General features: G+C 43.5%; 1 protein-coding gene across 4 annotated transcripts in view; it reads right to left on the reverse strand.

Moving 5' to 3' along the window:
- The window catches only part of LOC121287283 (junctophilin-2-like), a 122,692-nt gene that overhangs the window by 18,955 nt on the left and 88,820 nt on the right, over window positions 1-14,917 (reverse strand). Inside the window, exon 4 of one of the 4 annotated variants that reach the window (XM_041205013.1) lies at window positions 2,271-2,447. The exons of 2 other annotated variants lie outside the window; for them this stretch is intronic. In XM_041205013.1, coding sequence (XP_041060947.1) covers window positions 2,407-2,447 — 41 coding nt within the window. In that variant the 3' untranslated portion in view covers window positions 2,271-2,406. Of the gene's footprint in view, window positions 1-2,270; window positions 2,448-14,917 lie in introns of those variants that run through there. One more of the 4 variants, XM_041205015.1, reaches the window with a different exon arrangement.

Raw genomic sequence — 14,917 nt, forward strand, 5'->3', positions numbered from 1 at the left:
CCATTTGGCCCTGACATCGGGGTTCCATAGCCCGTGGGAAAATCCTGCCTGATAACTCTTTTTCTCTTTCCACATATGCTGCCAGGCTGGCTGAGTATTTCCAGCATTTCTGTTTTTATTTCAGGTTTCCACCTTCTGCAGTATTTTGCGTTTGTCTCCATTCATCATATCAATGGTTCAGAATTTCATATTGTCCATTGTACATATCTTCCTTGGCAATGTTTGGGCCGTGATATGAACCCATGCTTTATATCAAAAAGTGATTTTTGAATTTATTGACTGGAAAGACTAAAGCCACATTCCAGTGACTTGGGATCACAGTCAAAGATGGCTGCACATTTGCATCATATACCTTCTGCATTCCAAAACTACTGAAATGGAAACAACCTGTCTGCAAAGCTGCACCAAGAACAATGGCCTTGAAAGAGATGAATGGGGGCCATCATCTATCCTATTAGCAAAGCATTCAATCACTTGGTACTCAACTGGGCGGAGACAAACCATTAGATATAATCACTTGGACAATGGGACTCTGGCTGAGAGGGGAATTCCCAGCCATTATCTAACAAAGGTAACCAGTATATAGTAGCCGTGACTATATTTAGATCACTGATCAGTTGGAGAGAGGTCATGTGACAAGCCAATCCTGTGTGTAAGCACCTGCTTTCTCTGCAGATTTACACAAGCAACTGAGATGCTGAAGGAACAAAACCTTGAATAGGTCTTTTCACTCTCTCTGCATTCTTCATTTAACTTGCGAGGCTGAAAGGCCTACTCCTACTCTTATGATCCTTTGCTCCTAATAGTTAAACACTCACAGAATTGGCAAGTATATTCATTTTTAACAAAAATCCGTTGCAGTCAAAGACAGGGAAAAGAAGGGAGCCATTTGACCCTCCTCACCTGATTGTAATAACTGTTGTAACTCTTCTGAAGAAGATACATTCAATTAATGAAATAAAAAGCAATTAATCCTTGAGTCAGCATAGAACAAGGCCATTTGGTCCATTATGTCTGTACTGGTGTATCAAAGCAATCCTAAAGTGAATACACTGCCTGATTTTTTTTTTCTCCATAGCCCTGGACATTACTCTACTTTAAATATTTATTCAACCTTCCCTTGAAAGATGCAATGATTTCTGCCTCAAGTGTTCTGTATCAAACCATTCCATGATTCAATAACTCTGCATGTAAAACAATCCTTCCATCCTCACACTCTGTCTGTCCTATATGTGGCTCCCGTCCCACACTAAGTGCCCTCTGAAGCCTAGCAAGCCTCTAAAACCACTGGAAGGCCTACCATCACCTTAGGGCAACTAGGTACTGCCAATAAATGCCTACCCTTCTAGCAATGCCTGCACCGCAAAAGCTAATCTTTAAAAATCCTATGTGATTAGTTATTATTAAATTCCATAAACCACAATATAGCCGCCAACTAATGGGGCTTGGAGCCAAAGCAATATACAGTGAAACAAAAACAAAAAATGCTGGAAAACTCAGCAAGTCTGACAGCATCTGTGGAGAGAAAGACAGAGTTAACGTTTCGAGTCCATACAGTGCTGTCAGACCTGCTAAGTTTTCCAATGTTTTTTGTTTTTGTTTCAGATTTCCAGCATCCGCAGTATTTGCCAATATACAGTGAATTCTAGCACTAAACTGATTTTACAATTTTTAACAGGAAAATTAAAGCAAGTAAGTTTCTCCAATTATTTAATCTGGGAATATGCAATATGCAGTTATATATTTGATCCATTGTCATATTATGTCTCTGGAACATTATCAGCAGCAAAGAAGAAAAATATGCTGTTCCCAGCGAAACTATGTAAAAAAATTGTACTTGGTTTTTAAAAAAATCAAAGCAATATCGGCAAACTACCACTGTGATTATTTTTGTTTGGCAGCTAATTTTAGAGAAAAAGTCTTTTTTTCTTAATTTTTTCACGGAATGTTGGTGATTTGTTGCACCTACAGTTAGGAAGGGAGCTTAAGGATTTTTGATCCAGCGACAGTGAAGGAGTGACTATATAGTTCCAAATCAGGCGTGGAGGTAAATTGCAGGTGGTGATGTACCCAAGCATCTACTATCCTTAACCTTCTAGGTGGTAGAGATATGGGTTTAGTACAATTGAGTGACTTACTTGGCAATTTTAGAGGGCACAACACATTGCTGCAGGTGTAGAGTCACACGTAGGCCAGACCAGGTAAGGCGGCAGATTTTGTTTCCGAAAAGGCATTAGTGAACCAGATAGGTTTTTACGACAATCGATGACAGTTTCATGGTCACCATTAATGAGACTAGCTTTCAACTCCACAATGATTAATTAATTGATGTTTTCATTAATTGAAGTTACGTTCCACCAGCTGCCATGATGGGATTTGAACCCGTGTCCCCAAAGCATTAACCCACTAACAAAAAGTGCTGGAAAAACTCAGCAATTCTGGTCCATCTGTGGAGAGAGAAATAAGGTTAATGTTTCAAGTCCAATATGATTCTTCTTTAGAATTGAAGAGTGGCAGATATCTGATGGGTTTTATGCTATTGAAAAAAGGGGGAAAGTCAGGTGTAGCAAAAAAAAGGGAAGGCCAGGGATAGGTGAGAGGGAGGGGGAGATTAAATTACAAGGATGCTATGGAACAAAAGGCAAAGAGGGTGGGATTGGTAGTAGTAAAGGAACAAAGCATTGGTCCAGAGTAGATGTTAATTGCAGAATAAAGGTCAGTGCTGTCTGAAAACAAAACATGAGAACAAGATACAGACTGGCATTCAGAAAAACAAAAAATACAAAATGGAAGATGGTGTTCATGGTCTGAAGTTGTTGAACTCAATGTTGAGTCCAGAAGGCTGTAAGGTGCCTAATCAGAAGATAAGGTGCTGTTCCTCAAGCTTGTGTGGCCTTCACTGGATTATTTTCTGGATTACTAGTCCAGTGACATTTCTACTATGCCACTATCTCTCCTCTACAAGTAGAATCATAGGCCAGATCTGGGGGGTCACAAGAGGATGATCAGGGTCTCGGGGGATGGGTCAGGGTGGGAGGTAGATCCAGAGGTCACTGGGCCCTAAGGGGAGGGCACCCCCGTCAGAAGGTGACTCCCTCTTGCCCAAGATTGAACTTTGTTCAATTTCTGGTTTCCTCCCCTGATCTATCATCCACCCGCCAGCCTAAAAATTGAAGCTGGGCGGGAAAAGGCCCTTAAGTGTCCAATTAAGGGCCTTAATTGGAGCAAGAGTGGGCTTCACATCCAAGGCCCTGCCCGCTCCAACTTAAAATCGTGACCAGATTGGGGTGGATGGGATCCCGGAGGGAATCTCGTCCACGCAATTTCACGCTCCCCACTCTGCCTCAAACTTGCCCGGGGTGGTGGAGGGGAAGTGGGGGGTTAGTTGGGGGGAAGCGTTAAAATCTGGCCATACAATTTTCAGTATAAGATGCTACAGGACAAACGAAAACCTTTTAAAACAAATTCAGGGCAAACAATTGACAATATTTTGCATCACACTTTGAACTAGAAGGACCTGGACTGAGAAACATCTCTTGACTATTGTGCAGTCCTTTTAAAATAAACTCACTGATCCTGCCAAGCCATGAGATGAAATTAGTGCTATTAAGGAAAGCAACAGGATAATACAAGCCAGTGAGAGACACCACTGCTTTAGCTTATGAAGACTAGGCCGTGAATCAAAATAAGGTGAAGCACAGTGTTCAAGCAAAACACAATTTCTTTTCTGGAAAACCGACAATCAAGGGCTTCACATAATGGGAAATTACTGGAGAAAGTGAAAGATGAACAGCTTTCTGGCCAGATCCAAATCATGCTTTAAACAAGACTTCAGAATATAATTGGAAGCTTCATATGGCAGTTTGGCTTGAGCATATAATAAACCAATCCCCATCCAATGAAAAGTTGAAAACATTGGAGACCTTTGCTGCAATCAAAGGAAGAAATCCTCATTACTTGCAGAAGGAAATCTCAAAGTTAGAGCCCAACTGATCGAGAGAAGAGTCTACAACCATAGGGCCAGCCACTTTGAACGATTGTATGAGCACAGTCAATAAAATATTTGAGCTGGATGTTGGTAAAGCATTTATTTCCTGGAAGTAAAGTAACAGATTTGAGCATTCTGATGCTAGATATCAGTGAAACTTTCATTTGCTAGGTGTAAAGTAATAAAGCAGTTATGTTTATTTTTATTTTCTTTTTTCTTCTCCGTCTGTTTAAATCTATAATCATTTTAATTTTCCTGAAATCCTTTCAAATTTGTGCCTGTTTTCAATCTGTAATCCTGGTTATAAAATAAACTAACCCCATTAAGTGTAACAACGATTTGAGTGAGTCATCAGTCTGTTCTCTTGTAATTCACAGGTCAAAAGAACTATAGGTAAAGTGAATGTTTTATATTAGATAAAAAGTCTTACATGCTTATGTCACATTGTTACAGAGATAGAAATAACTGGTCTTAGTGATGGCATAGGTATGTGTTTGGAAGCTTAAATATAACACCAAGATTGCAAAAAGTCTGGTTCAGCCTCAGACAATTGCCAGTGAGAGAGATGGAATCGATGGCTAGGAAACAGAGGTTGTGGCGGGGACTGAAGATAATAGCTTCAGTCTTCCCAATATTTAATTGGAGGAAATTTCTGCTCAGGCAAACAAGTAAAGATGACAAAGGGATCGAGAGAGTTAGTGATGAGGTAGAGCTGGGTGTCATCAGTGTAGATGTGGAAGCTGACAACGAATAATTCAGTTGAACTATTTATGTCAGCTTTTAACAAGACCCCAAAATCTACACCAAAGCAAGATATTCTCAGGGAGCATGAAAATATGTTATTCTTCAAATTACTCACTGTATAATTCAGTCAAACTTGTTTATTACAAATTATCACTGTCATAACTGTTAAAGTTAATTGATTTCTTTGTAACTGATTTAGAAGCAGGGAATGAATGGCAACACTCCCTCACAAAATATAAATTAACTTTGCATTTTTACAATTTAATCCCAAACTCTATACTTAAAATGCTTCAGTGTTAAATAATAATTGATTACATTAAAGAGGGATCAAAACATTCAATCATCATGGGCAGAATCTTTGGTTCAGCAAACGGGGGCAGGGCCCACTCGTCGAGACGTAAAATGATACGTGGTGACACCAGGCGGGAAATCATTCAGATTTTCAGTTCGGTGGGCGCAAAGCCAGCTCGGCTGCGCATCCGCCGAACTTTCAAAGGTCTATTAAGACCAGTTAATTATCAATTAAAACAATAAACTGAGCTGCCCGTCCAACCTTAAGGTTGGTGGGCAGGCGAAGAGCCCAGAAGGCCTTCACATTTATCATGGAATCTCATCCACGAGTGGGATGAGATTTCATGAAGGTTTTTAAAGGTTTGAAAAATGTTTAAATAAAATTCATAGACATGTCCCAGCTCATGTGACAGTTTCACATGAGGGGACATGTCCTAAATTTTTTTTTCCTTTATTAAAATTTTTTAAACTTAAACTAATCTCCCTGAGGCAGCTCCGCGAAAGAGCGCAGGCCCCAGTTCAGGCAATGCCCCCCGCCCGCACAGGTAACGCTCAGCGCTTCCAGGCACGCGTCACCCTGGGTGGTCTTTAATTGGCCCACCCATGTAAAATGGTAGCGCCCAGCCGATTGCAGGCGGCGATCAGCTGCGTGCACGCCCCGCATCTGCTCCCGCACAACCTCCTTGACACGGATAAAATTCTCCCCCATATTTTAGACCATTGACTTCCAACCTGTCATAATCCAATAATCTTCACAACAATTATCTCTGCAATGTTTTAATTCTCACAGATGTCAGCAATAAGATTGTGCAATACGTTCCTTATCTGAAGTCACTGGACATTCTTAACACACCTTAACAGCAATTTAACCAGCGGTATAAACTACAATATGTTTTCAAGTAGAGGTACTTTCTAAATCTGTAGTAAATTTGTGTAACAATCAACACCATCCAACAATATGTTGTTTTTTTTATATATAATATAATGCAAGTTGCCTCTGGAGATATGGTTTCCCTGGTCAATAATATAAATGAAAGTGGATGTGTGGATACCTCGGAGTAAACCATTACAAACTGGTTGTGAACTTTTCAGTAACAATCATGATTTAGGCATGTGCTCCCGCTGCCGTCACATTTTCATTATTGTGTTTAGTTGATTCATTCAAAAATTACAGCATAACAAAACTGAGGAAAATATCTGATTGGAAAGGTTGTGCTTGTTAAGGCCTTGTTAAACAACCATGGTAAAAAAAATTCTGTGGAATTATTTCCTTTTATTCATGAGTGTTGCTGACAAAGCCCACATCTTTGGCCCATTCCTAATTGCCCTTCAGGATTATGTCCTGAGTTGATCTAGAAGGGGTTTTTTGTTCCAACTATACAACAAATTTATAAGAAGGAAACTAGAAAGGAGGTAAACCAACCATAGTTAACCAAGCAAGTTAAGGATAGTATCAAATTGAAAGAAAAAACGTACAATGTGGCAAAGATTAGCGGTATGCCAAAGGATTGGGAAAGTTTTAAAAACCAACAAAAGATTACCAAAAAAAAACTTTGAGGGTAAGTTAACAATTAATATAAAAATGGACTGTAAGAGCCTCCTTAAATGTATAAAAAGGAAGAGAGGCCAAAGTGAACATAGGCCCCTTAGAGAATGAGGCTTGGGGAATAATATTGGGGAACCAGGACATGAATAAATACTTTGCATCAGTCTTTATGGTAAAAGACACTAATATCATTCCAAATAGACAAAATAATAAAGGGGCAAAAGGCGGGGAGGAAATAAATACAATAACTACCACTAGAGAAAAGTATTAGGGAAACTAATGGGGCTAAGGGCTGATAAGTCCCCTGGACCTGACGGGTTGCATCTTCGGACATTAAAGGAAGTAGCTTCAGAGATATTGGATGCACTCATGGTAATCTTCAAAGAATCCTTAGATTCTGGATAAGTCCCAGAGGATTGTAAATCTACCAATGTAAAACCCTTAGTCAAAAAGGGAGGGAGACAAAAAAACAGATAAAAATAGACCAGTTAGCTTAACATCCATCATTGGGAAAATGTTAGAGTCTATTATAAAGGATGTAGTAATAGAACATTTAGAAATCAAGCAAAGTCAGCATGGCTTCATCAACAGGAAATCATGCCTGACAAATTTATTAGAATTCTTTGAGGAGGTAACAAGCAGGATAGATAAAGGGGAATCAGTCGATGTAATATATTTAGATTTCCAAAAGGATAAGGCACCACACATAAGGCTGCTTAAAAAGATAAGAGCCCTGGTGTTGGCGGTAGTATGTTAGCATGGATAGGGGATTGGCTCATGAATAGGAGACAGAGAGTTGGGATATGGGGGGCATTTTCAGGATGGCAACCTATAACAAGTGGAGGCCACAGGGATCAGTGCTGGGGCCACAATTATTTACAATATATATCAATGACTTGGATGAGGGAAGTGATTGCACTATTGCCAAGTTTGCGAACAACACAAAAATAGGTGGGAAGGCAAGTGGTTAGGATTACACAAAGAGTCTACAGAGGAACATAGGTTAATTGAGTGGGCATAAACTTGGAAAATGGAATATAATGTGAGAAAATGTGAGATTCTGCACTTCAGCAGGAAGAATAGAGGAGCTGAATATTATTTAAATGGAGAAAGACTGCAGAAAGCTGCAACACAGAGGGATTTGAGTACCTTTTGCATGAATCACAATAAGCTAGCATAAAAGTTCAACAGGTAATAGGGATGGCAAATAGAATTTTGGCCTTTATTTCAAAGGGAATGGAGTATAAAAATAGGGAAGTCTTGCTAAAACTATACATGGGACTAGTTAGACAAAGCCTAGAATACTGTGAACAGTTTTGGTCCCCTTATCATTGGAGGCAGTCCAGAGAAGGCTCACTAGGTTGATCCTGAGTGTGGAAGGATTTTCTTATCAGAAGTTGAGTAGGTTGGGCCCGTACTCATTGGAGTTTAGAAGAATGAGAGGCAACCTTATGGAAACATTTAAGATTCTTAGGGGGCTTGACAGGGTGGATGCTGAGAGGCTGTTTCCCATTGTGGGAGAATCTAGGACCAGAGGGCATAATCACAGAGTAGGGATCGCCCACTTAAGACAGAGATGAGGAGGAATTTCTTCTCTCAGAGTGTAGTCAGTCTGTGGAATTCTTTACCGCAGAGGGCTGTAGAGGCTGGGTTGTTAAGTATATTCAACGTTGAGACAGACAGATTTTTAATCAGTAAGGGAATCAAGGGCTATGGAGAAAAGGCAGGGAAGCGGAGTTGAGGATTAGCAGATCAGCCATGATCTCATTGAATGGCAGAACAGACTCAATGGGCTGAATGGCCTACTTCTGCTCCCAAGTCTTATGGTCTTCTGGCCCATTTTATAAAAGGGTCATTATATAGGAAAAATATGGCAATATTTAAATATTTTGTTAAATATATAATGGAATTTTATGTGCCTTTATTTTGTAAGAAAGAAATATACAAATTAATCACTGATTTAGCAATGGGCCAATTGTACAGGAGCCAGTCAGGGACATCCTGATGAGGTGGGAGAAGGAGGGGGTCAGTTTAAAGGATAGGCAGGGGTCTTCCCTTGCCATTGGTAGTTTCCTCCATTGGGCACAGCAAGTACAAGGGACCTCCACCCCATCTAGCATGTGTGCCCATATGGCGCAGCCACTGCCTGCTGCTGGTTCATTATTAGTAGTGGTAACTCTTTTGTTACACAACAAATAAACTAAATTAACAAATCAAGGGACAAAGTAAAAGGCAGCCCCTTAAAGGGAAACTGCAAAAACAAAAGACAAAATGCAAAGTAAACTTACAAACATTAAATCAAAATGTGATTAAGGGGGTCGATAAAACACCCCTGACCCTGTGGTGCCCACCGAGCATGGAAGGCCTTGATGGTGCCGGCAGATATTGCAGCAGGGACACCCGGCTGCAAACATAGCCATGGAGGAGGGGCAGACAGCCGGGTTGGATGACCCCCTCGATTGCCCACTGCCTGGACCTGTTAATGACCAACTTGGCCAGGCCCAGGAGCAGGTTCACGAGGAGTTCCTTCTCCCTCCCAGCTCCCCTGCACAGCGGGTGCCCATAGATCAGGAGCGTGGGGTTGAAGTGCAAACAAAACAACAGTAAAAGGTTTTTCAAGAAACTAGGCTGAGACACTTAAGTGCCCCTTAAGTTCTCGACCCTTCCCACCATAGACTTAATCAGCAGGGGGAATCAGGAAAGTGGTCTCCATCTCACATTTTCCTGTCTGATTATACGCCCCCACCCAGCCCCCACCACCACCACTCCCCTCCCAGCCCATCTCTGGGGGAGCATTAAATTCCGTCCAAAGGAATGCCCATTTGCTCCTGGAACTGCTGGCCACTTTAAAACATTACTGCTACTGAGGGATAAAACCCGGATGGCAAACAACTTTCTAAGATTTAACTTTGCAGGTCCTACTGCAGTTCCTTCAGTCACTGGGTCAAAATCCTGGAACTCCCTTCCTAACAACACTGTGGGTGTTCCTACAACATATGGGCTTCAGCAGTTCAAGAAGACAGCTCACCACTCCCTTCTGAACAGCAGTTAGGGATGGGCAATAAATGCTGGCCTAGCCAGTGAGGCCCACATCTCACGAACAAATAAAAAGGTGACAGCCAGAAGAACGTACCTTTTTGGAGAAGACAACATCCAATGAGCAGTGCGACAGCAGGAAACTCTTGGTTAACGTGTGCCACCACATAAATTCATCTCTCTATGCAGAGGCAGATTAAATAAGCACTTTATGAAAACAGGACAGATTTACTGGTTTACTTTCAAAACTACCTGAATGAATAATATACAGGTTTCCCAGTGGAAAAGTATATTTTCAAACATTGTTTGGATTACAAAAAACAAGAAAGATGTAAACTTACTTTCTCCCTAAACATGGGCTTTACTACAAAGCATCACTACTGTAGCTCTACCAAGCTGCTCTGACTTATCAGTCAAAACATACATTATTTTCCAGATGACTGCAAAATCACAGACCTTTCTATGATTGAAAGCAAGAGAGAAAGAAAGAGAGAATGCCTTAAAACATTGCCTCCTGAAAATATTTCTGTTGGGGTGCCTGTTCATTCAGCACTCAGGATAGATATATGGCTTCTAATCAAAGTAGCCTTTGACTGATTATTCTCCAATATTGGATGCCAAGACAATCTTTATTAATAAACTAATATAGAGACATAGAACCCTTGGCTGGGATTTTGTCAACAGCATTTCATTCCTGACGCTGTAACTGGAACTGAGCGCCATTTCTGCTTTCTCCCTTTTTGCCATTTCCCGCGCAATTGTAATTAGAATTCTAAGTACCAGCAGTGTACATGCAAAACACATGCAATTTAGCGGTGGGGAAAGCTTTTCACTAGTGAAATCTGCCGTCAACTGACAATGCTGCATCTACAGGCAGTCTATTGAAGAGCCTCCTGGTCAAACAGGAAGGCTCTGCATCATGTCCACAACTTTCCTGCCAACTACATTGCCATTAATGTCAAGCTTGAGAGCACAAAGATGGGATGGTTGGTTTCAAAAATTAAATTTCACTTGTAAATATTCCACATCATATTAGCTTCACTTTATTCATGTGTGCATCTCTGATATTTGTTGAGACCAGCTTAGCGATAGAGAGCTAATTGTACTGGCACACCTCATGGTTGGCAGACACTGATGGTTACAGGGGAGTTATGGACATTTCCTCTCTTGTGAAAGAAACTGTTTTTTTGTTCACTCTTCACTGAATGTTCATGTTAGTGCCCAGTGATATACTCACATGTGGGGCATGAACTTGCAGGCTCAGCTGGCCCTCCCTTCTGTGCATTGTAAAGGACATTGTCCGAGATCACTCTCAATGAGAGGAATTGAAATGTAGGTGAATTCAAAGCTCTGTAAGGACTCTGCCAGCCAACACCCTGAGATGGACAAACATTTGGACCATGCTGACACTGGCCTCAGTCCTCAATCAGTTGTTGAAGCTGCAAAGACAATCATGGAACATCAGAAAGGGATGCCTGGTGCACTCCTCAGATTGCAAGGGATGATGGGAGGAGTCAGTCCACCTTCATTCTGAGGTGATAGCGTCGGCATGCCAACCCACCGAGGTCAACACTGGCAGGATGGCAGCCACTATGGAGACCTTGGTCCAGGACATTGGTCCTGCACTGCTGCGTGGGCTAAACTCCAACGCTGGCACCATAGTTGACTTCCAACAGTGTCAACAACAGAGGGGTGTGGGGCAGCTCAATTTCACTACAGCTTCCCCTTCTCAAGGAGTCAGCCAGGGTATCCACAGGGAGGTGGACCCGCAGCTCGACACCCCAGGGCCATCCACCCAGGTGACTCTGGGAATGTTTGGCAGATCTAAATCCCCTCTTCCTTTGACTCCATTATCTCTAGCTCGACAGGCCAAAGAGGATACACCTGGCTCACAGCAGGATACCCAAAGCAGGCCAGGGCCCTCCAGCTCTTGGCTCTCCAGATGATACACCAAGGTCATCACAGAGAGGGTGTAGCAGTCAGCAGGCTGCCTCCAACTCCAATGTGGAGTTCAGGGTGCACCAAGGCGTAGTGGCAGGGTTAGGAAGGTAAAGAAGATGTAGTTGTACTGCAATGGGCACAGGTGTTAATCACTTGTACCTAATGTTCACTATTGTAAATAAACTCCCAAGAATGTCTCCCTGTCTTTGGCTCCTTGTTATGATGAGCAGTATTTGTGTCACTCAGATGTGAAGCCTTGGTTCCTGCACAAGGTGAAGGCAAGTGTCCCAGTCCAGGGCCTTTTCTCTGTGCAGTGTGTAACTTTCAGAGCAAAGTGATGATCCGGCTTCACACTCAGTAGACACATTACTGATGTCTGCACCTCGATGGTGCTTGTCATTGCTGCCAGAATGTCGTGGGCAGGCACCACAGAGTTCCGTCATTATCTCCCTGCGCTCTCAGCACCTTTTGAAGTGGGCCTGGTCCCCCATCTCTTCAACATCTGTGTCCAGTGATGGTGTGGTCCTGAAGGGTACAGGTGATGAAGGCTGATAAAGGATCAGGTGCATTTAAAATTTCACAGCTGCATCTCCGTGACAATGACCCTGATCATAGAGCGCAGGCGAGTTGCCATCAGCCACACAGAAGTCAGACATTCACAGAGGCAATGTGAAGATCAATGGATTTTCCTCACTGCATGTCGTCATCAACCTCCTGCAATCGTGCGACTACCGGGGCCTCTGCTGCTTCTCCATGACGGGAGACTGAGCGCTGAGGGTATGTGCGCTATCATCAGCCACACAGATGTGAAATGTTCACAGATGCAAGGTGAGGATGTCAGGACTGACATCATCATCCATGAATCCTGCAGCTATTAGGGGCTCACAACTGTGTCTGCCTCATCTGGCCAGTGCAATGGCCTCATCGCCTGCATCCTCGCCTTTGAGGACATCATCACCCTCATCCCCTTTGACCTCTTCCTCATCAGAGGAGAAGTACAGCTCTTTAATCTCCTCCTCAGCCAGGTCCACCCCACCGTTGCAGCGCCAGGTTGTATAGCACGCAGAAAGCAATAATGGTACACGACATCGTCTGGGAACTGCATTACAGTGCTCCACCAGACCTGTCAAAGCACCAGGCTCTCATTTTCAATATGCCTATTGATGGCTTCATGAAAGTCCAGGTTGCAACATGAGCCTCGCTATACCGTCTCTCCACTGCAATCTGAACCGCCGCACAGGCGGCATCAGCCATGTCCTCTGTGGGTAGCCCTTGTCCCTGAGGAGTCAACCCTGCAGCCTCTGTGGACCCTGGACGATGTCAGGGATCTGAGACCTGCTGAGGATGTAGGAGTAGTGGACATTCCCTGGGAATCGTGTGCAGAGCTGGAGGATGCGTTTGTGGTGGTCGCCGACAAGCTGAACAAGCAATTGACATAGCGGACTGCTTGTTGCCACGGAGATCTAAGTGTCATATGTGTAGTGGATGACACTCTGCACCTCTGGAAAACCAGAGAATGCTGCAAATCCCAGCACTCTTGCTTCCTGGCATGCCTGATCCAGTTGAAATGCACGAAGCTTTGTGCCTTTGGGAAGATGGCGCCCATAACCTCCTGAAGGCACTTGTGGGTGAAGGCTTGCAACATCCCACACAGGTAACCTGTGGAGCCCTGGAAGGAGCCATTGGTGTAAAAATTGAGCACAATGCTCACTTTCATGGCCACTGGCAGTGGATGCCCTCCATGTCCCATGGTGCCAAATCCTGCAGCAGATGAAAGATGTGACCAACTAGTCCCCTAGACATGCGCAGTCTTCAGCAACACTGATTCTCAGTCATCTGCACAAATGACAAGTGCTGTTTATAAATCCCGGGTCTAGCAAGGCACCTACATGCGATGGTTCGCTGTGGATCTTCAGCTGCATGTGCAGGAGGTCCTGCTGCGCCTTCATCTTTTTTTAAATTCATCTACGGGATGTGGACTTCGCTGACAAGGCCTGCATTTATTACCTAACCCTAATTTCCCTTAAGAAGGTAGTGGTGAGCTGTTTTCTTGAAACAGTGTGCAGTCCATGTGGTGTAGGTGTACCCACAGTGCTGTTAGGGAAGAAGCTCCAGGATTTTGACCCAGCAACAGTGAAGGAACAGCAATATATTTCCAAGTCAGGATGGTGTGTGGCTTGGAGGAGAACTTCCAGGTGGTGGTGTTCTATGTGTCTGTTGCCCTTGTCCTACTAGAAGATAGTGGTCGTAAGTTTGGAAGGTGCTGCCTAAGGAGCCTTGGTGATTTACTGCAGTGCATCTTGTGGATGGTACACATGCTGCCACTGTACATCAGTGGTGGAGGGAGTGAATGTTTATGAATGGGGTGCCAATCAAGCGGGCTGCTTTGTCCTGGATGGTGTCAAGCTTCTTGAGGGTCATTGGAGCTGCACTCATCCAGGCACGTGGAGTGTATCCCATTACATTCCTGACCTGTGCCTTGTAGATGGTGGACAGGCTTTGGGGAGTCAGGAGGTGAGTTACTCACCACAGGATTCCTAGCCTCTGACCTGCTCTTGTAGCCACAGGATTTATATGGCTACTCCAGTTCAGTTTCTGGTCAATGGTAAACCCCAGAATGTTGATAGTGGGGGATTCAGCAATGGTAACACCATTGAACATCAAGGGGCTGCAGTTAGATTCTCTCTTGGTGGAGAAGGTTATTACGTGGCACTTGTGTGGTATGAATATTAATTACCACTTGTCAGCCCAAACCTGGATACTGTCCAGGTCTTGCTGCATTTGGACATGGACTGCTTCAGTATCTGAGGAGTCACGAATGGTATTAGACATTGTGCAATCATCCGCGAACATCCTCAATTCTGACCTTATGATGGAAGGTGATTGATGAAGCAGCTGAAGATGGTTGGGCCTAGGACACTGCCCTGTGAAACTCCTGCGGTGATGTCCTGGAACTGAGATGATTGAGCTCCAACAACCACAACCTTTGTGCTAGACATGACTCCAACCAGCGAAGAATTTTCCTCGATTCCCATTGACTCTAGTTTTGCTAGTGCTCCTTGATGCCTCTTGAGGGTGGTGTTCCTCCCATTGGTGAAGCAGGCACCTCCATCACATTATTCTCCTTCTTCTCTGCTGCCTGTAAGCCAGGAGGCATACTGTTTGATCTCCAAACTCCATGATCCTGATCTTCTCCGCCTACAGGATCAAAGAGAAAGATGCATGGATTAGCATATGTGTCTTAAAGACCTCTCTTGGTTAAGGCTTCGGCTCTGCTGTGTCTCAGGTCTGTTTCACGAATGTCATGGAGTGCTGGCCACCACTTGGATGTCCAGTGTGTAGTGCGCATCACAGCTGTCCGAAACCCCACC

This window comes from Carcharodon carcharias, chromosome 14, assembly GCF_017639515.1.
Source record: "Carcharodon carcharias isolate sCarCar2 chromosome 14, sCarCar2.pri, whole genome shotgun sequence".
Taxonomy (NCBI): domain Eukaryota; kingdom Metazoa; phylum Chordata; class Chondrichthyes; order Lamniformes; family Lamnidae; genus Carcharodon; species Carcharodon carcharias.